Source organism: Anomalospiza imberbis, chromosome Z (genome assembly GCF_031753505.1).
Source record: "Anomalospiza imberbis isolate Cuckoo-Finch-1a 21T00152 chromosome Z, ASM3175350v1, whole genome shotgun sequence".
Taxonomy (NCBI): Eukaryota; Metazoa; Chordata; class Aves; order Passeriformes; family Viduidae; genus Anomalospiza; species Anomalospiza imberbis.
Window position 1 is genome coordinate 31,083,625 of NC_089721.1, and position 23,074 is coordinate 31,106,698.

Genomic DNA, 23,074 nt, shown 5'->3' on the forward strand with positions numbered 1-23,074 from the left:
CAATGGTCTTTAAAACTCTTCCCATTTTTCAGGCAGGGAATATTCTACCTTACAGATGAATTACACTAAACAAAATTGTATTTCTCTTCATCTCTGAATTCAGTTTTTAAAACTAAAGGAAAACAGCTGCTCATCCAGCAATACATGAGGAACGGGAATGCCTCTCATGGCTTTGTTTTTTTCTTAACCATTAGGATGTAGAGGAAACTAGTCTATCCTACATTTATGAAGAGTGAAATATATGATCTAATAGGGAAGAATTCCATCTACCTACCATTAACTCATAAACTGTAAAGACTGGTTAAAAAAAGATAATACAAAATGTAAAAATAAACAAAAGGAAAAAATTATAAATGCTGCTTCTTTACTTCTGGCAGCTAAGGAGATAATGATAAATACACATAAACACAGAGTTATCCGTTTTGAAATGTGATTGGGACAGAATTCTCACTGCCACATTTATCATAGAGAAAACCTTGCATTTACAGGAACAATTGAAATGCTGGATACAGAAGGATTTCCGACCATGATTAGCAACAGTCTTTTTTCACTAGCTGGAATTGTTGGTCACCTTCAGAGAAGAATGAAGCAAATAATATTGCCTGAACAAAGACAGTTTGTCTGGCAAAATCTTTTCCTTCTACAGTCATCAAGACTGCAGGCCATATTTTTAAGGTCAATTCTCAGTTCACTCTGTGCTTGGAAAAGAGAGTTCTTCAGATGTTTTGTCCTGAACCAGAAAACAAATACGCAAAAACAATCTCTCCATGATACACTGAATGATCAATATCTGGCAAAGGAGAAGGTAGAACACTTTTGATACACATGCAGTGAGCTGGTGTGGAGGACTAAGTTTGCGTGAGTGTGAAATGAGAAAACTTTAGAGGACATGATGGAAGAACAGATACTTTTAACAAAGATATTATTAAAAGTTTATTCCCATTTCTGATTAAAACATGGTTTTGAACATATTTTATCATCTTCTGGTGAGAGCTACTCCAGTTCATGCCAGAAGAGGGGGGTCTTCTCTTTCACCACAACTACCTGGGCATAGTAACTGTTTGTCTTGGGTTGGACAACCCTTGTTTTCACAGTTTGTCCAAACTGAAAAAAAAAAAGGACTTAGCATTCCAGATGTGACCTACAAATAAAAGCACCTTCACTAAGTCTGTGTGTTTTTACTTGTGCACAGTGTGTTTTTTCATAAAAACCCTGAAAAGGCAGTACCAACCTGAAATTTCTTAAAAATTACCCTGCATTAGTCTTGATGTTCTGATTATGACAGAGAGGTAAGAGGAACTCAGAACACAAGAAGTTAAGGACATGTTTTGATAGTGAAATAATATGGCTACTTAGAGGTTTTAAGGCTGATTAGATTTTATATTTAATTCTATTTTTTTTTAAATATTGCACAACTAACACCACCTTTGCACCACCTCTTACAAATATGCTTTGTGGCAGTCTGAGGAATGTCTGACTTTTTTTGTCTGGACTTAAGAGGGAATGCTTTTGGGAAGCATTTTTGAGTGAAAAGGAAGATGCATGCCTTTTACATTTTTTTTCTCAGCATGCAGCATGCAGCATGGAAAGATATATAGAGATGCAATAAAAAGTGCATAAATGCTAATAATAATCATAGTAATTCTAAAGAGGAGGAAAAGAGCTATTCAAATACTATAGCAGAGGTGGAAAACAAGGGATCTGATCAGATCACCTCATGAAGACAATGCCATTAGCAGGTTTGTTGAAAAAAAATTGGTCTGAATTACCATATCCAGATCAGATCCATGACCTGAATAGACCATGTTACCATAATCATAAGTGTTTCAACTTCTGTAGCCAGATAAAATAAAGGTTTGACCATTTCAGTCATTACATTATTCAAATAAACTGAATACTCCTAAAATATACAACAACCATATTTTGTTGTTATAACAAAACTAGTTATAGCCTGGGTAGAATCCAGCTGGGTAGAATGGTAAACGGCCACTACCATTGCTATTATAGAAGGTCCTTGGAGACATAATTAAAAGTCTAAAGAGGAAATTGTCACACTGTTGGAAAGAAAGGAAAAAAGAAAGCCCACTAAGGGACAGAGATCAAATAGAACAATATTTTACTCAATTCCATTAATTATAACAATTAAAACCCAATATTTTTGTTCTTACAAAAGCCAATGCTGAACCAGTTTTGTATGTACAATGCATACTATACTTAAATAATGTCTTTCAGATGGGTTTGCCAAGACAATTCACAGGTATTAATTGCAGAGATCAGTTAAGCAGCTTGAGACAAAGGGATCCACTGAGGTTTGAGCTCTGATCTAAAACCTTAAGTATGTTTTACATATTTCCTCTTCGTGGGCAACACTCAGTTTTATCTTTGAGGAGTGTAGCAGACTCAAAGAGAGAGTGAGAGAGAGATACAAAAGCTTCAAATAAATTTGAGTTGTCAGGCCACAAGTCAGCAGTCTAAGACCTCAGGAGGTGAGCTGCAGGCACACAGTCAACAGACCTAGAAAGAGACTGTTCTGTATTACACTATTGTTTTTCAAGTAAAAATTTATTCTTGCAAGAACAGTAAAACAAAGTGTTGTTTGCACCACTTTTTAAGCAATATTGTGTGAGATACCAAAGCACTAGTAAGTAAGAATGCTGCTTTTAGCATTTTGCACAAGCTGGAGCTTATATAAGGGTATATCTCAAAGTGGTCCACCTCAGTGGACCAATATAGATCCTAAAGCATACAACAGTCTCTGAGCTTAACAGCAGACAGTTCAAGCTACAGACTATGAATATTTCTAAGCTACAAAGCAAGGGTATTACTGTCAATGTGTCCCTAATGGAAACAAAAATCCTAAAGAGATAACTAAAATATTTCTAAAGTAGCAAGTCAAAAGAAACCCACAAGGTCTTGACATGAGGTCAGAATGTGACATTTGTATTTCTTCTATTTTCAGTATAGAAGGGGTAAAAACTAATACATAGTATCAATCAAGTGAGGAATGAATACTACAGTAGCTTAAAAAAGACATCTAGTTAATCTAATTTCAAGTGTTTTAAAAAGCAGAACTAGAAATAAATGCCAGGGATGTGTCAAATAGAAAGAAACGGAAAAAAATGTGGCATCTTTGACAACTTGTGTGGCAGCACGGAAACATGAACATAATGGCATATACGGAGATCTCAGGAAAGTCTGTACACAAATCCTATGACAGCAAGCTCTCAAAATAAGATTCAAAAAATGGATGAAAACTAATGCTTTGAGATAGAAAGGTTACACAGATAGATAGTAAATTTATTTTACTTTGGTTAGTGAGCTAATGTACTTAAAATTCCCACAGAAACCTCATTGAGAAGAATCTTGCCTAAGAATTTATGCTCAAGAAAATAAAAATAAGACAGAAGGTAAGGCAGAGAGAATTCCACAGAATTGCCAAATATTAACCTCTCTGAAAAAAAAAATCTTGAAATGGGTATTATTTACAAAATTATGTTTCTATAACTAAATTAATAAAATTCACTACAGAAAACATGTGATGTTAGAGAACACATTAAGCATCAGAAAAAATCTGCTGGGAAAAATCTGATCCTAGCAGCTTCTTCAGAATGAGAATTTCTCCCACTGAGAAAATTAAATGAGGGGGTGGCACCATAGAGAAAAGATCCAATACCAGCTAAGTGAACTGAAACAAATGAATTGGAGAACATCAAATAAACACATATAACTAGTATGGGAAATAAAAATTAAGAATTAGACATTAAGACTAGGAACATCCAGAACTATGTAGCTTGATAAAGAAAGAGTATGAGGAATTCAATGTTCAGTATAAAAAAATCATGCATCTGTTTTGAAATTAATTTATCATAAATGAACTGGGTTCAGAATAAGAGATGTTTCAAAAATTACTGTGTTGATATTGCTTCAAAACATTTTCCATAGCATTCCATAGCTAGAAGTACGTAGTGTTTTTTTTAATTCCTTAATCTAAAAAATCAAAGTTTTTAAAATGTAAGCCTTTTACAATATGCATTTTCTCTGTCTATCTGGATGTTTTTAGGCTTAATATAGCTATGGTCATAAAGACTTACTGAAATAGATTTTCCAAATTTAGATCATACTTTCTCCATGGCATTTAGTCAAACAATCTGATGAAAACAATCATTTGGGCCCATTTGGCCCTACAGTTGTACTGTATGATTTATGAAGCATTATAGAGAAACATGTTTCTCTCTAATGCACATGAATCTCAGGTTTATGTCTTGGGTTTGACAAACACCATGAACTGCATTGTATTGCTGTCTTCTTTTAATCACCTAAACCTGGGAGCCAAACTACCTGGAATCATCCAGGATAGCAGGAATTGAAATACACTGAATATTGGAAACCTGATGAAAAGTTATTCTGAATTCTAAGGTAGACCAGTAAACTGCAACTTTTTTATCACACACCCCTACATAATTTACAGATTATATACATGCACTACTATATATATTTTTATATGTTATATATAAAATACTTTAAAATCAAAATTTAAAAAAGGATGATAAAAAGACAAATTAAGTACTTTATTTTAATTTAGTAGTGGTACAATATGTACTTTCTTCCTGCACCCCAGTGTATTATCCTGTGCCCACAACACTTTGGAGGCCACCAGACTAGACTGCTGAGGGGTGACAGAAATTTTCTGTAAGAAAGGTTGCTTTCACTTCATCTGAATGGGGCCTACTGCAAATTACACCTTCCTCTCAGCAGCACCTTCTCCCTCATTTTTTTCTCCAGCCTTAACTATGTAGCAGTTTACAGAGCTGTTACAAGCAGACTGTATCTACTGCCTCTGCAGCTCATACTGTCCCCAGTGTTGGCAATTAGCAATCATAGTCTTAATTAGCTTGACCCACCTGGCTATTTTGCTACTAATAAATCAATTAATTCAAATCACATGGAGGAACTTCTGTGTAGTACCATAGCTTAATCACTACTGGTCATCCTTGTATATTACTTTTTTATGTGCTAGAAAAACATAGTATCCAGGCTGAATTTGTATTCTCCACTGATAGGCAACCTGTCAAGCAAGTGTGGAGTGTGGTTAGTATTTTTAATGTATATAGGGATTTGGCAAAAGCCTCTGCAGAGTGCAAAGGAGAAACTTGGGATGTAAGTTATAAACACTTTGGCACACTGAATCGGATAATCTTCACTTCTCCCTGAATTGTGTGGATACTGCTCATTTGGGATACTGCTCAGTTTACTCAGGAGCCTCTCTTACTATGCTAGACACTAGTTTTTGATATAAGAAACAGAAGCTTCTAAGACCAGGATATTTTTGTGATTGGGATCTCTGAGGAATTTCTTTTTTTTTCCCTAGAAATACCTGCTCCCTTGGGAGCTATTAAAGTGTGTGATCTTGTCCTTATATCCAAAGATGCCCCCTTTCTGTTTTCTTTCTGGAAAGCAATTTCCTGACTCTTTCTTTTTTCACCTCTCTCAGTATCAAGAGGAAACAGTCAAAAAAAAAATCCACTGTAACTAAAGACATTTTACTGTCTGGCCTTTTCTTCTTAAGCACAAGCATGTTTTTTGCAGCTGGCCTCATGTCAGTCACGCAGAGTTCTGAGAATTGTGCTTTTTCTGTCAGCATCATTGTTTTCCTTATCTTCTCCTCTCACATAAGGAGCCTGAATGTCACTTTGCACATGAGTTTAGTAAGATTTTCACTAAACTCACTTTTTCTCACCAAAAATGAAGAATCTTCTGTATTGACATACCTTCACTTCCAGAATAAAAAATTATTGCAGTATTGCTGGAAAGTGTGGAAAGAGATGAAGGATACAGCAACTATGGAACAGTTGAGCTCTTGGTCATAGGTACAGATGTTCACAGTGAGAAATTTTCACCACTTCCTGAAAACCTTGGGCAAATACCCAAGAAAAATCCTTGTTTCCATTTTCTTACTACTTACTCTGACTAGATAGTAACCAGCCTGAAGATATATAGGAAAATAGTTTGTTCAGGGAGGTGGAAGAAAGCAGACACAACCAGAAGGTCAGAAACTTACCAAGAGACTAGGCCTTTTAGCCAAGTCTTTTGGTCACTGGCCATATTCTGAAGCAATATAAAGTAAATGGACCTAGAGTAGACAACAAATTGATTGGGAGCCTTTTTTTGCTCCCAAATGCTAGAAAGGTAAATGATTTGCTGGTTTGATTTCAATAGGGTTTTTTTTTTTTGCATTCTTTTTAGGGAAGGAAGAAAAGCATCCACACAGAAAATGAAAAACTATCTTAGACGTCATGACCATTACCATAGCATTTTCTTTTACTACATGATGCAACTTGTAGCATTGTGCATGCTAGTTCGTCAATGCAAAACAATTCAATTACTTTTGCCTAGTATCTATGTTGTATTTAGAATACTTTTTGATAGTGGTAAAATCTTAAGGGAAATATTTCTTCAACATACAGAACTAAGTGTAAATGAAATTTAAAGGCATCAAAGATTGGCTTGGAAGAAAATGGAAAAAAGATGTTTGAAGACAAGCAAATAAGATTACAGGGAGAAACAAGACCGACTGTAAAAAGCCTCTGCTGAAGACTTGAAAGACAGTTGAATAAATGCCTCTAACCAGGAAAGAAAATGCATAAGTTGAATTCTGGAAAAGGATTAAGTTACTATGATAGAAATAAAGTGATCAGATTTTTCCTTTTTCTTGGAACAATTACATGAAAAGTAAAGGTAGGAAGAAGCAAAAGAGACTGTACATCCTCCTCTGTTGTCTATTCCTGTTTACTTCCCCTGAAAGCTCTTATACTTCCTTATGTGCTCTACACATTAGACTTATTTTCCTTTATCACCAGCATGAATAGTTTGCATTGCATCCTAATCTCCATTTGCCTGCTTTTGCCATGATACATTAAATGGATTCTGTACACTGAGCTTTCCCTAGTGTCTTTGCTATGTAATTTGTATCTTTACTGTGCTCTTCCTAATAGAAGTGTGTACATTGCAGTATTTTGGAATATTTCTAGAACTTTTAAAAATGTTTTCCTCCTGTATGTTTACAGGAGATATAACAAAGTTAGGAAATGTACCTCGTATTTGAAGCAGAAATCAGTAAGATTTGCACAGAATTCCACAATCCCAAGAAAGCTTGGTATTGAGTACAGAGGAAAAAATTTTGTTTTTGTCAAAAGCTTCTATATTCCAGTGGAGTATTTGTAATGATCGCTGTCTTAATCTCATAATGTTAGTTGACCATACATGTCTATGTGAGTTGGAAACTTCTTGTAATACCCATTTGACACAGGTGGAACTAAACTACAAAGAGCTACATTGGCTTAGGTCACACAAAAAGAGTAGGAAAACAAAATTGAACCAAATTTTCTCAAGAATCCCTGGGAGTGACCCAACAGACATTACTCTTCTAGAGTAATTGCTTCTAGTATTGTCAGTTTTGGTATGTATTTCTAATAGTAAAAAAAAAATATTTTTCAATATGTAAAAACAAGTGCCATCTTGAGAAGTATTTTTGTTATGTAAAGAATTTATAATATATGTTAACTTGATGGTATCTTTGATCCAGAAGACATACTTCCTACTAATAAAAGGCATTCCAAAGTAAGAAGTATATTTGCAAATGTCATGTACGTTATATAAATTATTTTATGTGGAAAATGAATGTAGTAATTTATATATTTCCATGTTTCTTTTCTTTAGTCTAAATACTCCATTTTCTTCCTTATTTTTAATTCATGGAAGAAATTGTATCTCTGAGTAGAAGGGAGGAGAGAGAAAGATATATGGCTTGAGGATTATAAGAGAAGTTGTACTCAATATTATTAGTCTTTGCAGATTATTCCACCAAACATAGCAAAAGAAGTGGAAGGAGTTTGAGAATACAGCTATCTATGGTGACTGGAAAAGCAAAGCCAAGGAAAACATGAGTTAAAAATGACCCAACTAGAACCAGGAGAGGAAGTACATCGTTAAATAAGTCACTGGGAAGCACTAGATCAGTATTGGAAGAAAAATACATTGGGACAAACATTGGAATTGGAATTCTGAGCAATTCCACATACTCACCAAGGAAACTCTGCAGAAGGATGAAACTAAGTGCCTTAATCATTTAAGCTGTCTAGAAGGACAGCTGTCAGTGTTACTAAGTATTGAGAGTTCAATGATTGGTGTACCCAGGTCTTCTTTAAACTGTTCGCTTAAACATCAATATACTTTTATATACTTTTGATTGTCAATCAACCACTTTTTGTGGTTGATCTACTAAGAATAATGTAAACTGCATTATTAAATAATATCAACATCAACTTCCCTGAAGTGCCCCAAAAGTAAACTACGTCCTGAGATGACTATTAGCTCATTCTAAGAGAACTGAAAGCAGGTACTTTAATTCACTTTTCAAAAAAATGTTGAATATTATCAATTTCCACTTTCTGACCTTCTATTAATGTTATTTAGAGAAACCAAAGACAGAATTTATTTTAATATACCACAAACACTAAGAGAGTCAAAATATGTAGCAAATGTCTGCAATTTCTTTTAAAATATAGACATTGACTTGGTTGGAATTACAATGTAGTGCTTATAGAGCCTTACACTAATGATTCTGTGTAAATCAAAGAAAATATGCCCATTTGTCTAAGTAACAATAAAAACAACAATAACATTGTTTTCAACCTTGCTGTTTATCGCACCTATACTACATTGCCTAAACAGCAGGCAGAATAGATAATAATTGGGTATTCTCTACCCTCACTGGAGGCTTGATTTTTCAAGCACACACCCAAGACTTTACCCAAAAGTGTGAAAAAAGAAAAGAAAGTCATAATCTAGGCTGTCCAAAATAAACTCCTCAGGATCAGTAATACCAGCTGTATGTCTCTTTAATCATATTTTCCTTCCTAGCTCTCAGCATGGAAACCTGACTGCCAGTAGAACTGATTTTAATGAACAATGACTGAGGGAAGTTCTTGAGACACATGAACACTACCACAAATTACCAAGCAGGGATGAAGTATGCCCATTCTTTTTATGCCCTGGTGCCTGAGTTCTGAATTAAAATACAAGGTGAATTTATTTAATACTCTTGACTTACCTAACAGATTTGTTCTACAGAACCAAGCTTCACTTTGTGCAGAGTTTGTTTGGGTTCCCTGCATGGCTTGAATGCATTTATTCTTGACCCTCTTTATTAACAAAGGACATTATAGCCAATTTTACATGCTAAGCAATTTTTAAAAGTCAAATTCAGATACCTAGTATTGTTTGCACGAGACAAATTAATTTCATCGACTTTACTTCAGAGTTTTACAGCTTTGCAAGTGCTTGTATCTTTGGGTATCCTTTATCTGAAAGGTGTCTGATTCTGCTGTTTGACTTTTATTCTTGTACATAAACACATTTCTGCAAACAAATAGTTTTCTATTCTTAACAGACAGTCCTTTAAGGTTCACAAATTTCTAATTTTTGTCTGTGATATAAAATGGACAGATCTCTAATTCCATACTGTAATCACAATTGAATCAACATATTGAAAGATTTACAAGAAAACTAAACAATCATCCTACCCTCAGTTCTAAAATTATTGCTTCCTGAGGATATAATAATTAAAAAAAATCCCAGACTAGATATAACTTCAGTATCACACGTTACTTCTGGGCCAGCCAGGTACTGTGGTTTACTGTGTTTAGTGGTCTGCAAGACAGTGCAAAAGACTTCAATTTGATTCCCTGCTTTTACTTACTTGGCCAAACAGACAGCTATGTTTATGCCTATATAACAGCTTTCATCAAAGACTCTCTGAAAATGCACAGTAGGAAAATGCAGAGCTGTTGCTGTTCTTAGGGTGATTTTACAAAGAAGGAGGCCATGCAAGAAATACCAAGAAATTTGAAAAAAATGTTTCAAGCTTGAGAATATATCATTATGGGAGATCTAGATTTTATTCATGCTAAGTATTTCTACTAATGTAAAGTGAACCAACAGCTCTGTATCAAGCCAAAGAGACCTTAGCACCCTCAAAACTTGTTATCTTAGATAGGTCTTACAAGGTAGTTTTCAGAGAAGTCTTCAACCAGTCTTCACTGGTTTACCAATGCATCTTCACTGTGCTTTATTGGCAAGATTCTGGTCAAACCTTAATAAGATTTCAATTATAGAAGCTAATTCTGCCCAGAAGTACTCGATTACCTACAATGGGTTTCAAGAGTCATGTAAAAGCACTTATCAGGTTCTTTTTTCTGTCCTATTTGTTAATATCTGTCCTGTTTTGTAACTGAGCTGATGACCTTTGGATCAGCAGAGTCACAACTACTTGGCCTAGATGTCTTGAAACACATCATAGAACAGGGGAACTTTGATAATCATAAGGTGGATCATAATTTCAGTAATTACTTTGGTGACAGAGCATATATTGTATAATCTTGATAAACTGAAAGAAGCTAAGAAAGGTTTGTTTCAAAGTTGCTGGCAAAGAACAGAATAAGGTAAAAATAATTAAAAAGAAAGGCTACCTTCTTGGACATATGTCACAGTACTACGGATGGGGATATCAAGTTACAGTGGAACATAAAGATAGATCAGTATGATATTAAAAGGCAAATGGCATTTTGAGCTGCATTATACAGACTACTGTATATCATATACAACAGGCAATTGCTCTATTGTCTATGGAAGCTTCAGTTAGAGCACTACTTGCTAATCAGTGGACTTGCTGGTATTTATGGTAAATTAAGTAGTACTCATGGAGAAGTAAGAAGAGTCCTAATAATTTTCAGAAATACAACATGAGAAATGTTTGAAGGAAAAGGTGTTGTTAGGTGGAAGAGTGAAAAAAGAAGTCTTCCAGTATTCAATTCAAAAGTCTGCTATGAAGTATGCCTAGAACAGGAAAAGAAGGAATCAGCTTATTTAGAAGGAAAAGTGTTTTGTTTAGCTATTAAGAAAAACTAACATTAAAGGCAGTGAGGTACTGGTGTAGGGCACTCACAAAGGGTATAGTGGGATTTTTTATGAAATTTTGCAACATGTCATAGAGATGTTCTATACAAAATCTTCTCTCAAAATAGATTACAAGTCCTGAGATTACAAATCCAAAAATCTACACTTACATGAATTCAAGGTGACATACATTCTGCACAGATCATGTTTAAATGGAAGTAACATATCTTTGTTTGTCAGACACAGACGTGATGTTGGGTGATTTGTGTCTCCTGCTCACCATCACAATACTTGCTTTTCATCTACAAGATGTGATACTAGTAACCTATACATATTTTATATTAATAAATTTACTTTTCCTGGTATAAGTAAATAAATTTAGAGCCTAAATTATTGGCCTAGCCTTTATTGGCCTAGTTAAAAAAAAAAAAAAAAAAAAAAAAAAGGTTGGACATTAGATTGTTTTGAATAAGACAAAGAGAGTGTTAAGTATTTTAAGAGCCAGAAATTGCTTGTTATGTATTTTTTTCTGTAAGCCCTTTGTTGCAAAATGAGTCTCTGAGATAGCTGCTTTCCTGATGAATAGTATTTTCTATTGCAGTCTGGAAAAATGTATCTAGTGGTATGCTTCTACACAGATTCCCTGATTAAATACTTCCTAAAACTATGGAGAACCAGATGTTTATGTCTTTCCTGTGCATAAATGGGGCACTCCAATTAAAGATCATCCTTCCTTTAAAATATAGCATTTGTTTTAGGTGTAATTTTAAAGCAATTGTTTCAATTCTACCAACATCTCTTACAAAGCACTAAGCAAAGCTTTCATGTATGTGTATGTGTGTGTTTACAGCTGGTCTGTAAAAGCAATAAACTCACAGAAGAAGATGAAGAAGTTATAAGGATGTATTTTTTGTCTTATAAAAGAAATACATGAATTGCGCTAGAAGAGCCTAGACTATGCAGCTGCCTTCTAAAAATGTGACTTGGACTGTATTTCAACCATTCTTTAAACTTTTAGGGAGAAGAAAAAAAAGAAAGAGAAGAAAACATATTGAAATCCTAAGCTGTCCTATATTATTAAAGGCTGGAAAGGAAATAACAACAATGTTATGGAGGCATTGACAGTAAAGCTTGGATTCATATACTTTGTGCACCATCAAGACCCACAAGACTGTATCTGCTATGCTATCTGAAGACTCTGCTAATTAATTGTGATTAGGAGTAGCAAACCTAATATTTTAAGTTGTTTTTTTCTTTTTTTTTGCTAGACATGTCACTGAACTGAAGATGTCATAGAAGTGCTAACATTTTGTAAGAGTTGTCATAGTTCTTATGTCACAGCTTGTGGTAGTTCTTCAGTAGCAATGTAAGAAACTTAATCAAAGTGATCTGTGAAACGGTGTTGTCTCCTTAGCTTGGGACAGGTTGTATTTATGCTCTCTAGATCACAAAGGCAGAGTATTGATAACCTCTTTTATTTACGTGTATCCAACATTAAATGACTTTTACTTGTACACAGTGTATTCATTTACAGAATTCATAGAGGATACATGCACATGAAAGCTTTCCAGGTACACCAAGAAGTCACAAACAAGAGAATTAAAATAAATTATTCAGAGTATAGAGCATAATTTTACAAAGAAAATCCCAGCTGCTACAGACTCAAAGTCATACTCTTAAGAATAGCCACTCTTTCTGTGAGAGTACTTCACAAAGAACAGTCCTTCAAATGCTAACTTCCTTCGTTTTATCCTGAGAGCCAATGCTCTGTCCTCATCATCTCTAGCTCTACACTGAAAAGAGGTATTTCTTAACAGTACTGGTAGGATAAATTACACAAATGCAATTAACTTTTATAATAGAAAGTCACATTTTTATATCCTTGAAATCAAATATACTGAAAGACTCTTGGGCCCTGCATAATTAATTTAAACTCACAAACTACAAGTTACAAAAAAAAAAAATCCACATTTTAAGTTTAAACTAGCACTAAAATACTTTGAGGTTTCAAAAAGAACCACTTAGACAAGTGTTCACTATTTCCCTTATTTTCCTTGTCCATCTATACACACAAGGAATAAATTTCTCTAATTTCATAAACACACACACACACACACACAGGTGGGGCAACAAATTTGGATAAATTAGTTCAAGGTCAAAGACCAGCACTTTGGATGTGAAATCAAACTAACTGAAAATGGGGCAGCCAATAAAAAAAGGAAATTCAGAGTTCTATCTGGATAGCACTGTCAATTGTGAAAAGTATTTGGCTTATGATCCAGTGGTAGAAGTGCATGGATAAAAAGTACTTTAAAAAGGAAACCAGTTTTTGGATACAATATTTTTAATTTCCTATTTTCTCCAGGTTCCTAAGATTTAAAGTAATGCCAACTGCAAAGTCTACACCTTCTTTTCATAATTGCACCTCAACAAAATGAACAAATACAAGAAGTCTATTAGATGTCCCCAACAAACTGTTTATAATAAAAGCTGTGGGAGTACCTGGTATTCTAACTAGATGTTTAGAAGTCAGGGTTACAATCAAGCTCAAGTTCAAACGAGACCTATTAAGTATCTGCTATTAGAGTAGTCCACTGCGATAAGAGGTCAAAATCTAAAAGTTGGTCTTTCATAAGAAGACAAGGATCAAGCTGTCAATTCTTTTGCCTTCTTTTCTTTCTCTTGACATGAAGATTTAAAAATAAATATAAAACAGAATAGAGAAGTTATGATGGATGAGAAATCTTTATGCCACATTATTTAAAGCTGGCTTTAATGCTCTGTACTATATTCAGCTTAGATTGCCACATCCATAATAAGCCACCATTTAAGCAAGGTGTGAATAGCAGAAAAATAATTTTTCTAAAACTAGGGAAGTCTTAGCAGTACTTTTTCAAGACTAGACATGAAAGATTTTGTGATTTGCCCTGCTATATAATATTTGACATTTTTGTTGTTTTTAAGATACTGAGCCACCAATCACAATTAGCTTTGACTGGGGCATTTTATTTGTTAAAACTAATTTATGAGATCAAGCTAAATGCACAAATACTCATTGTAACATACTAGAATGAAATAAGTAAAATCCAATCAACAATTAGATTTCAAGACAAAAGCAGTAAACTGGGTAAGAAAAAAAAAAGAGAGACTTTCCTATCAGCTCACAACTAACTCTCCAAGGCAATAATTTTTGACTGGTGTAATATAGGGAAAACAAATGGTAAAACACTAAGAGAACTGAAAAATACTGAGATTCACTTGGGAAAAATACTCTCATGTGTTATATGAGATAAGCTGAAATATATTCCAGAATGCATATAGAACACTACATGTGGTCTCTGACTAGCAATTACTAAGTTATAGAAAACAATTTTGATGGACAAAGACTGGAAGTGAAAACAGAGAAAGAAGAAGCTTCAATCTAGAGCGCTCTTAAAAGTAAATATATGTATTCTTACTGGACAAAGGATGATAGAATGACCAAATAGATTCAAAACATTTATTTTTACTTTTTCTACTACTATAAGTGAATTGCTGAAACTTACTACACCATATTCCTTTTGTCTCTACAGTTGAATAGTTGAATAGTTTTATTTTTCTCCTTATCTATAAAATTTTCTAGTGTCCCTTACAAAAACTGTTGTAGAACTACAAAGTAACATCTGTATCTATTGTTTTTAATATATATTCTTTCAGCTGAGCTCACACAGTCCTGGAAGCATATTTGCCTTAAAGAAAATCTGCTAATGTTTTGGGGAAAGTTTACGATAAGTCAAACTGTGGTAGCAACCTCCAAAAGAGTGTATTTGGTACAGAGGATATGGTACAAAAAGAAAAATAGATGTATATGTTGCAGACAACCTTTTTTCATTCCCAAAAACCACCATTATGACTGGGAGGACTTAGCAACATTAAAATGCTGGAAAAACTTTGTATAACCTTAAATATTTAAGTGCAAGAGGCAAAGAAAACATAATTAGCTATTCTTACTTCACTTCTTCTATGACAAAAATACTTTTTGACTCAGAACACTACAGTATCAGTATTGTTATTTGACATAGTTTCATGAGCTTAATACTGAATTTTGACAGCTGGCTAGCAGGGGTTAGAAAGTTAGAAAGTTCAGAAGTCATGAAATGTTATCATTACAAGTGTGTACACAATATTATTTCAGCCCTTTCATGTGATGAGTACACAGCATCTGAAATTGTATGCTCATGTACTGTCTTCTTCCTGCAACATGTGTCTGTATCAAGTGCAGAGAAATTATGACATTCTCTAAACAGATTACCTATATAATAAATGGAGCTTCTTTCCTAATATGCCCGCTTAATTTACTGCTAAAGTTTTAAAGTGTGTGATGAATAAGACAAAAGAGAAAGATGGAACTACAGCTAAAGCAGATGAAGCAGTCAAACTTCATCCTGGAGACCTAGATTCTACTCCTGTCTCTAAGCTCCTTTGTGATCCTGTGCAACTGACGTTAAACCAAATGTTTACATTTGGTCCCTAGTTTTCCACATCTTGTCTCATGCTGTTGGGGTTCAGAGCTATGTTTAGGTGAACCCCTTCAGAAGCAGCATCCTTGATAATCTGCCAACATAAGGTCAAACTTCAAATTCCATCAGGAAGTTATAGTTTGCCTAAGAAACCCTTAGACCCTTTTTTGTAATAAATGCTCAGATATTCTCTCCTACTCAGATTATTGACAATGGCTGAAGTTTTCCCAAATGTCATGATGTGATTAACTAGCATAAAACTCAAACAAAAATGCCTAAAAAGATGAAAAAAAATTAAAAGAAAAAAAGGGAAAAGAATAATCTCTACTAGAAAGCAGGAGCCTATCTTTTGTAAGTCATGCTGTAAGCCAGGCCAGCTGTTTTAAGTAACACTTAGCATAGAAACTTAACACAAATATTCATTGTGTACACGGATGGTACAGCCATATTCCCAGATAAAATGAATAATCAGATTTATGACGGCACTTCATGATGGCATTGGTCCAAAATATTGAAGGGTATTTTTGGAATGGATTGTTTGCCTCAGTACAAACTGTGGATTACAGAAAACAGGTTTCATTTTCAGGACTGGGAATACTTTCTCTGTTGGAGATTCTTTCTACCAGTAATCTCTTTTTTTCGTTTACATGTCAATTATGTCTCTAGAAGTGTTCTGTCTTACCTTGTCACCCATCAGAATATGGGAGATTTCAGTTTGGTATCTTTCTATAGTCCCTTTTAGGACTGGTGCCTTATGTCGCACCTCACCTCTGTTTGCTCTGTGGGAAAATCCTCTGGACCACACCTTGGGTTTGCAAAATGGGTGAGATTCAAGTGAAGCATAAATTTCTTCTGTGAGAAATAAGATCAAGACAGCAGAGAAATACCACACTCTGGAGACATCACAATTTACATGAATTATGGTTCCATTCTTCTCAAGTTGCAGTTACTACTCAGACTCTAATTTGCAATAGCTTGTTGCTCCAATCTGTGAAAAACAAAAACAACAAACCAAGCAACCAAGAAAAACCCCAAAAGCAAAAAACCAAACCAACCAAAAGAAAAAGCTCTCCCCAAACCCAAAGGACTCCCCAAAACACCAAGAAACAAAACCAAAAAAACCCTCAAGAAAATTATTTTACCTTCTAACTTTGTTCACACTAATAAATCTCAGACAAGGAATACTACTAATTCTTTACGGTGGTCATATCTGGTTTTAAAGGAAAATTACAGTGAGAAAGACTTGCTGTCTATATATCTCTGTTGATGAGGCTGAAATTGTTAGAGACACTGTTTTCTTCATGAGAAAATATCATTAGACTAAGAAGCAATAAAAGTTTAAGCCTTGCACTTACTCTCTGAAACCTTGCATATAACATCCAAAATTTAAGGCTGAGAAGTGAACACACATTAAGAAGTCATAAGACAGTCCTGTGACACACCATGAATCTGTACACTGTCTTTTGACATTGAACTGCAAGTAAAGGTCATCATTTCCCACAATATCAATGATGTGCTGATTTCACAGTCACTGCAGCACTATAAAGAAACAAAAAATACTGTGCATGTGGATAGTATAGTATTTTAATACAGGCTCTATCTTCTTAATTTTATCTCAGAATATACTACACCGTAGGCAAACTTGAAAGGAAGAACTCAATGGGGATTTAAAACACTATTGTTTATGTGACTGAAAGCATGACTTTGAAAGATGTGAAATTTCAGAAAAAACTTGGAGCTTGTTCAGTCTGAAGACTAATGATGTTATGTATTCCAATGCCATCAGGTCCTATAAGCAGAAGTATCCTATAAGCAGAAGTATCTTACTCCACAGTGTTTATCCTGTAATCCCATACTGTCAACCCAAGAATCAGACCTTCCAACAGCCAGCTTGCTTCCAGTCATTTTACCTTCTCATCATCTTTCAAGAGGTTGTAATGTACTGCCAATACAAAAGACAATGGCTTATTGACAGGTGGAAGAAAAAAAAAAGGTTTAAAAATGCTGAATCAAGTATCAAGCAAGATAACAAAGGAGAAACTCCATTAAGCTTTATTAGTTTCTATATAAAATTACTTAGAGTCTTTAAAAATAAAGTAACTGGAAGCTATTAATGATTGTGCTACACTTAGAGGTTCTTTGAAATGACAAATTAGAGCTTATATAATTTTTTTATTGATACAGGCTATTATCAGTGTAAATGTAAAATATATGCACTACTAATTTAGTGCATATAGAAATATATCCTTCAAATGCCTTGCCCCAGTTAAAAAAAAATGTTTTCCAAAGTAGTAAGGAAATCTGGTTTTAAGTTTAGTTGAATGGCCATCTACCTACTCTAATTCTTTTCTTTCATAAAGCTGTAACCCTTTCTAATCTTTGATTTACTTCGGGGAAACTGCACAGTGAAGATTAGCCTTGTAATGGGCATGGCATATCTTTATTCTAGCAGGTGACCATGCCTTTTGCAAGCAAAGGTTGCAGCACTTTAATTTGCATCAGACTGCTTTGACCCTTCCCTCCTTCATGTGAGTAGAGGTGGTTGTGAGGCTCTGAAGGCTTTGACCACGAGGGGGCTGTGTGAACACAATTTTTTGGCAACTTCTTGGCCCTTCCCTGGTTCAAAAGGGCAAATGCGTTTTTATGTACGATAAAATGTGACTTTGAAATAATTAACAAGGTTTTTTTTATCTCTCCCCTTTGACAGAAAACGTACCAAGTCATGGCTTAATTAGTCCTGTGATTTTTTTTTTTTTTTAGAATTCAAATTACTTGAAATTTTCATTGGTCATGGTATTTGTATAAAAACCCCAAATCCTGATAAATGCAAAATCCTTAGAATCGTCGCTTAGAGCCTGAAACATGCCTTCAAAGATCAAGACTAATCCTGATGAAGTGTGGACACTGCAAACCTGTCCATAAGCTCATACGTATTATGCCTAATCAAGGTATCCGACAAATAACCAGAAAACAAAAATAATTTTTCATGGAAACAGAAATTGAGATATATTATATCAGGTTTTATGAAAAAACTAGTTTTGATACTAATACAGATAATTTACCTTACTCTCTTCTGACAGCCATAGGAAATACATAAGTAACAAAGATGCCAAAATATGGTAAAAAGCTTGGGAAGTTGGCAATTCTCGGGGACATGCCGTTCATTACAGCAAGCTTACTGTGAGTTCAGTCCATAGCAGATGCAGGAAAAATCAGGAGCGCAGACGGCTACCTCCCGTCTTCTCTCAATTTTTCTCAGTTCCTGCTAGGTCATCTGAATGTCCAACTACACCAAAAGGGAGCAAATTGTTCTAGCTGTGTTTCACATCGCCTGGAAAGTTCTCCTCACGTTCACTTTTTAACGGTCCGGCCGTGTTTAAACCTCGTGTTTACACGGCGCCTGACGAGGGGAGCCGGTTTTGACCGCACTGGTGACCCTCAGCGCCTTCTCAGGCCGGACGTGAGGGACAGCCGGGCTGGGCTGCCCGTTCCCGCAGGTGAAGCCCGACAGCCCTCAGCCACCTTCCCCCGACCGAGCAGCCCGTGCGACGCGGGTTAGCTCTGCCACCCCCGCGGGGCCGCCGGCGGGGCTGGCGTGGAGACCGGCGCTTCGAACCGGTAAGGGAAGGTTTCACAGGGGACAGCGGGGACTGGCGGTCGGCACAGCGGTGCCCCGCACCGAGCGCCGGCCCCGTGCGGAGCGGCGCGGGCCGATCCGCCGGCGGCCGCGGGAGGGCGCGGAACCTCCCGCCCCGCCCCGCCCCGCCCCGCGCCCCTGCGGGAGCGCGCCCGGCCGGCCGCCGTGTGCCTGCGCGCCCAGCCCGGGCCGCGGCTGCGCTTCCACGGCGCCGCCGGGGCAGCGTTTCGCTCGGTTTGGCTCCTTGTCACACAAAGATGTGACTCTTGTCTGTTCCCTGCTAACGTACAACCGTGACGGCTCACCTCCTCCCGCCTCCCTTACCCCCCCCCTCCCCTTCACAGGAAAAAAAAAAAAAAAAAAATCCCACCCTTTTACAAAATATTTCCTCAGATCCCACACCGAGCAGCAGCTGCCGCCGCCGCCGCCGCCGCCGCCGCAGAGCCCTGGGAGCTGATGGAGCAATGGGTGGGAAGCGGGAAACCGGCACCACGAACAAAAACTTCGCCTAACTTTTCCCTTCCTTTCTAACGCTCTTCCCTTCTTCCCCTCCGGCTCCTTACCCCCTCCTCTCGGCTACGCTCCATTTTCCGCCGTGTCTCTGCCCCCTCTTAGCCCTCCCTCCAGCTTTCTTTCGCATTGCCGCCTTCCCTCTCGCTCGCTCCAGCAGCGCCTGGAGCCGATAAGGAAGAGGAGAAGCAGCGGGAGGGACTGCAGCCGCTCAAGGAGCAGCAGGGCGGAGGACGGGAAGGCGAAAGGGGGCAGAGGAGGCAGAGGCGCGGCGGCCCCGCGCGGCGCCGCCGGCCGCCCTCGCCACAAAGTTGGCGGCGGTCGCGGGGTGTTTTTGACAGCTGGGCGCTGGCCGCCTCTGCCGCGGCTCCCGCCTGGCACAGAAAGTTTGCGGGGGAGGGAGCAGGCAGAGGGAAAGGGACAGAGCAGTCGAGGGTGTGTGTGTGAAAAAATAACCCCCTCTGCCTCCCTGCCTGCCGCCCTCGCCCGAGAGCGCGGAGTTAGAAGGAAGCAGCGCTGCCCTCCCGGGCCCGCTCGCAGCCTCCCCCCGCCGCCTCCCCTTCCCCAGCCAGAGATCCTAACAACAACAAACCAACCTGTGGAGGCTCTGACCCGAACCTGGGTCCCTCCTCCCATCACTTCCAGCTCTCCGGTGAAAGCTCTTTCTCTTTCTTTCTCCCTACTGCTCGGGCTGAACTTTGGGGGCTGAAGTTTCGAGAGAGTCAGAGAGAGTGTATGGCGCGAAGGGGTGGGGGGGGGAGGAGAAAGGGACTTTCGTTGCTGCTGCAGCTGCTGGTTTTTTTTTTTTTTTTTTTTTTTTTTTTTTTTGTTGTTGTTGTTTTGGTTTTTTTTTTTTTTTTTTGTGTTAATGGTGCGGGATTTTTTTTTTTTTTTGAAGGGGTAAAGTATTTTTTAAATCTCCATTTTTAATTCAAATCACCTGGGGGGGTGGGTGGGTGGTGGGAAGGAAAAAGGGAATGGGGGGGGGAAGAGAGAGCGTGTAGAGAGAGAGCCCAGAGGCAAAAGCAAGGGTGCAGGCACTGCCGCTGAGAGGAGATCGAGAGACAGGGGGTGCACTTGACAACCAGCATGCAGAGATGGTAAGAAGTTTCCAGCAGCCTTTCGTTTTCATTCTAGCCTTTACTTTGGTTTGATTTGATTAATAAATTGTGCAGTAACACAAGCAGCCCTGCTTGGTATCGGTGTATTTCAGCCTTCAAAGAAACCAACAGCCAGGCAAGGCGAAGTAGGGAGATAATAAATAAATAAATAAGCTTTGTGCTGCGTGGATTGGGGGAAAACAAATGTCTTAAGAGGTTGTACTAAACTTTAAGTGAGTTTGGGGGGTTGAAATGGGATGGCCACATGCTTTTTACCGCCTCCTTCCTTTCACTAAAGACGAGGAGCTAGTGTAAAAAAAGTGTTTGCGGATGGATGGGAGGGAGGGAGAGTGAAGGTGGAGTGGGGTTGAGTCGGACATACGGTTGTCTGATCTATTTTGGCCACCACCTTCTGCTCGGAAATGAGTATGGTTTGCACACAATGTAAAGGTAACCTTTGAGAGCGAGAAGGAGCTCTGTGCTCGCCTGTGAAACATCGCCTGCGGCAGGGAGACGGGTGTAAATTCACCTTCCCTCCGAAACTCTTTTTCTGTTGTGCATGTGCTTGCAGTATGCACCTCTCCAATCAGCAATTGCTAACAGAACTTGGAGTTATGCTGATGCCCTATCTGTAAAGGGGAAGGGGGAGCCCCTCAAAAACCAACTTTGAGCAAGGTTTTACTGCTTATTTCATGTGCTGTGTACATGCACATCTCCTTTACAGTAGGGGTTTTGCAAAGCAGGGTTTGGGCTTTTAATTTAAAAATTAAAAGTCGAAATGGCCAAGGACCTCATTTGACTGAAGTCCGTTTGTCTTGGTTGTGATTCGAGGATAGGTTAAACAGCTGAGAAAGACAAGCTCATTTAAGCCGTGACTACACTTAATATGCAGAATGGTAACTGTTCACGTTAACACACGGATCGACCTCAGCTGGTGATGAACGGTGATCATCCCATATTCAATGAAGTAGTATGTTTCCAGTCGCTGTTTGACTACTGCTCTGCTTTCAGTCAGCTTTTGTCACCTCACTCCAGGGATGTTACAGAGCTGACTTGTGTGCCTTGAATGTACACATACATATGTACAGGCACACACGCAAGTGTTCATATATATCTATAGTTCTATCTGCTTATATATCTGTATGTTTCTGCATGCATACACGTATGTATGTACATATGTACTCAAACTATAAATAGAGAATGTCTGTGTGAATGGAGTTTACGATGGAAGGTTTGTGTTTTTCCCTTCTCTCCTTAATATGACATGCCTTGTTCCAGTGATCAAAGCCACAATTGGAGTGCAGGAGATGCAACTGTCAAATGTAGACAACAAGGAAAAAAAAAGGGGAAAAAAAAAAAAAGGAAGGGGGGAAAAAGCAGCATGTGCCCAGGACTGTGGTTACAGTGACACTGACAGAAATTAAAGTGGTTTTGAAAGCAGCAAGCAATTTATGATGGTTTCCATTTACCCTAGAGTCAAGCTGTTGTAAAATTGATGCACAAAAGACATCATGTAGTAATCTGGTGTACCCAGGATTAAAGTGGTAATGAGTGTCTTTTTTGTGTATCTGACGGTTAAAATGGTTTGAAGCTATTTTTAAAATATGAAATCAAAGCAGAATATTACTTATTTCTTTTCTTAATCTGTATGTTAGCTGTATATAGTAGTTGTTGAAATATTTCTTGGTGGAAATGGGATTATATTTCTCACTGTATTCCATTTTCCCTTTTTTATTATAACCTCTTTCCACAGACAAATTATGAGTAGCATTTTTGTCATAGTTTCAGAGTACAAGTGTTCACAGTTAAATTACTGAGTTCATTTCAGACAGTAATATTTAATAAGCCTGATCAGCATATCTGTACGAGAATACCAACTTCCCGCAAAAGTATGTGGAACTTTCCTTGCCCTTAAAAATGGCAGGATTTTTTAATCTGAAACTTAATGGGGCATATGTACTCTCTGATACACTCTAGTTTCATTTTAAACTGTCTAGTTAAGCCAACTAGCTGTATGTGTGTTCTGCTTTAAAATCCTAAAGCATGTGAATTTTAAAACTTGCTAAATATTTCAAATGACTTATCTTTACCTGATCCACATGTAGAAAAGCTGCAGTGTAAATGATAAACTATTTGTTATGAGCAAATTTTGAAACTCTTTTTAAGACTTGGGACTTGTGAAAGTGTTTCTTAAGCACACATCTTGCACACGTAATAGAAAATCCCTGCCTTGGTACACTGTTTTGTAAAAAATACAATAGTGTGACATTTTAGGGGAAAAACTTTTAGGAGCAGATCTATGCCGTTAATCTTGTTACATTTTTATTTTTGAGGCATTTGAGAAAGACAAGTATGAAATTGCAGTAAACAAAGTA

The 23,074-nt window shown here is 37.3% G+C and overlaps 1 protein-coding gene and 1 long non-coding RNA gene across 12 annotated transcripts in view; one reads left to right on the forward strand and one right to left on the reverse strand.

The window, feature by feature from the left end:
* Window positions 1-457: 457 nt before the first annotated feature.
* On the reverse strand, window positions 458-20,332 carry LOC137465165 (uncharacterized). Of its 5 annotated transcripts, none has more exons than XR_010994579.1 (4): window positions 20,196-20,332; window positions 17,841-18,738; window positions 16,221-17,394; window positions 458-730 (listed from the first exon to the last, which is right to left on the reverse strand). It is a non-coding gene; the product is annotated as an uncharacterized lncRNA (long non-coding RNA). The 5 variants fall into 5 exon arrangements; XR_010994576.1 differs by lacking the exon at window positions 20,196-20,332 and adding an exon at window positions 19,653-20,121; XR_010994577.1 differs by lacking the exon at window positions 20,196-20,332 and adding an exon at window positions 19,460-20,121.
* Window positions 19,513-23,074, forward strand: part of BNC2 (basonuclin zinc finger protein 2) — a 326,769-nt gene continuing 323,207 nt past the window's right edge. For 3 of the 7 annotated variants that reach the window (XM_068176974.1, XM_068176984.1, XM_068176981.1), the window contains exon 1: window positions 20,607-20,699. Coding sequence is in view for 3 of the 7 variants with exons in the window: in XM_068176975.1 (XP_068033076.1) it covers window positions 19,546-19,557 (12 nt within the window). In the remaining 4 variants the exon portion in view is untranslated. Of the gene's footprint in view, window positions 19,558-20,606; window positions 21,150-23,074 lie in introns of those variants that run through there. The other 4 variants (XM_068176976.1, XM_068176979.1, XM_068176975.1 and 1 more) reach the window with 3 other exon arrangements.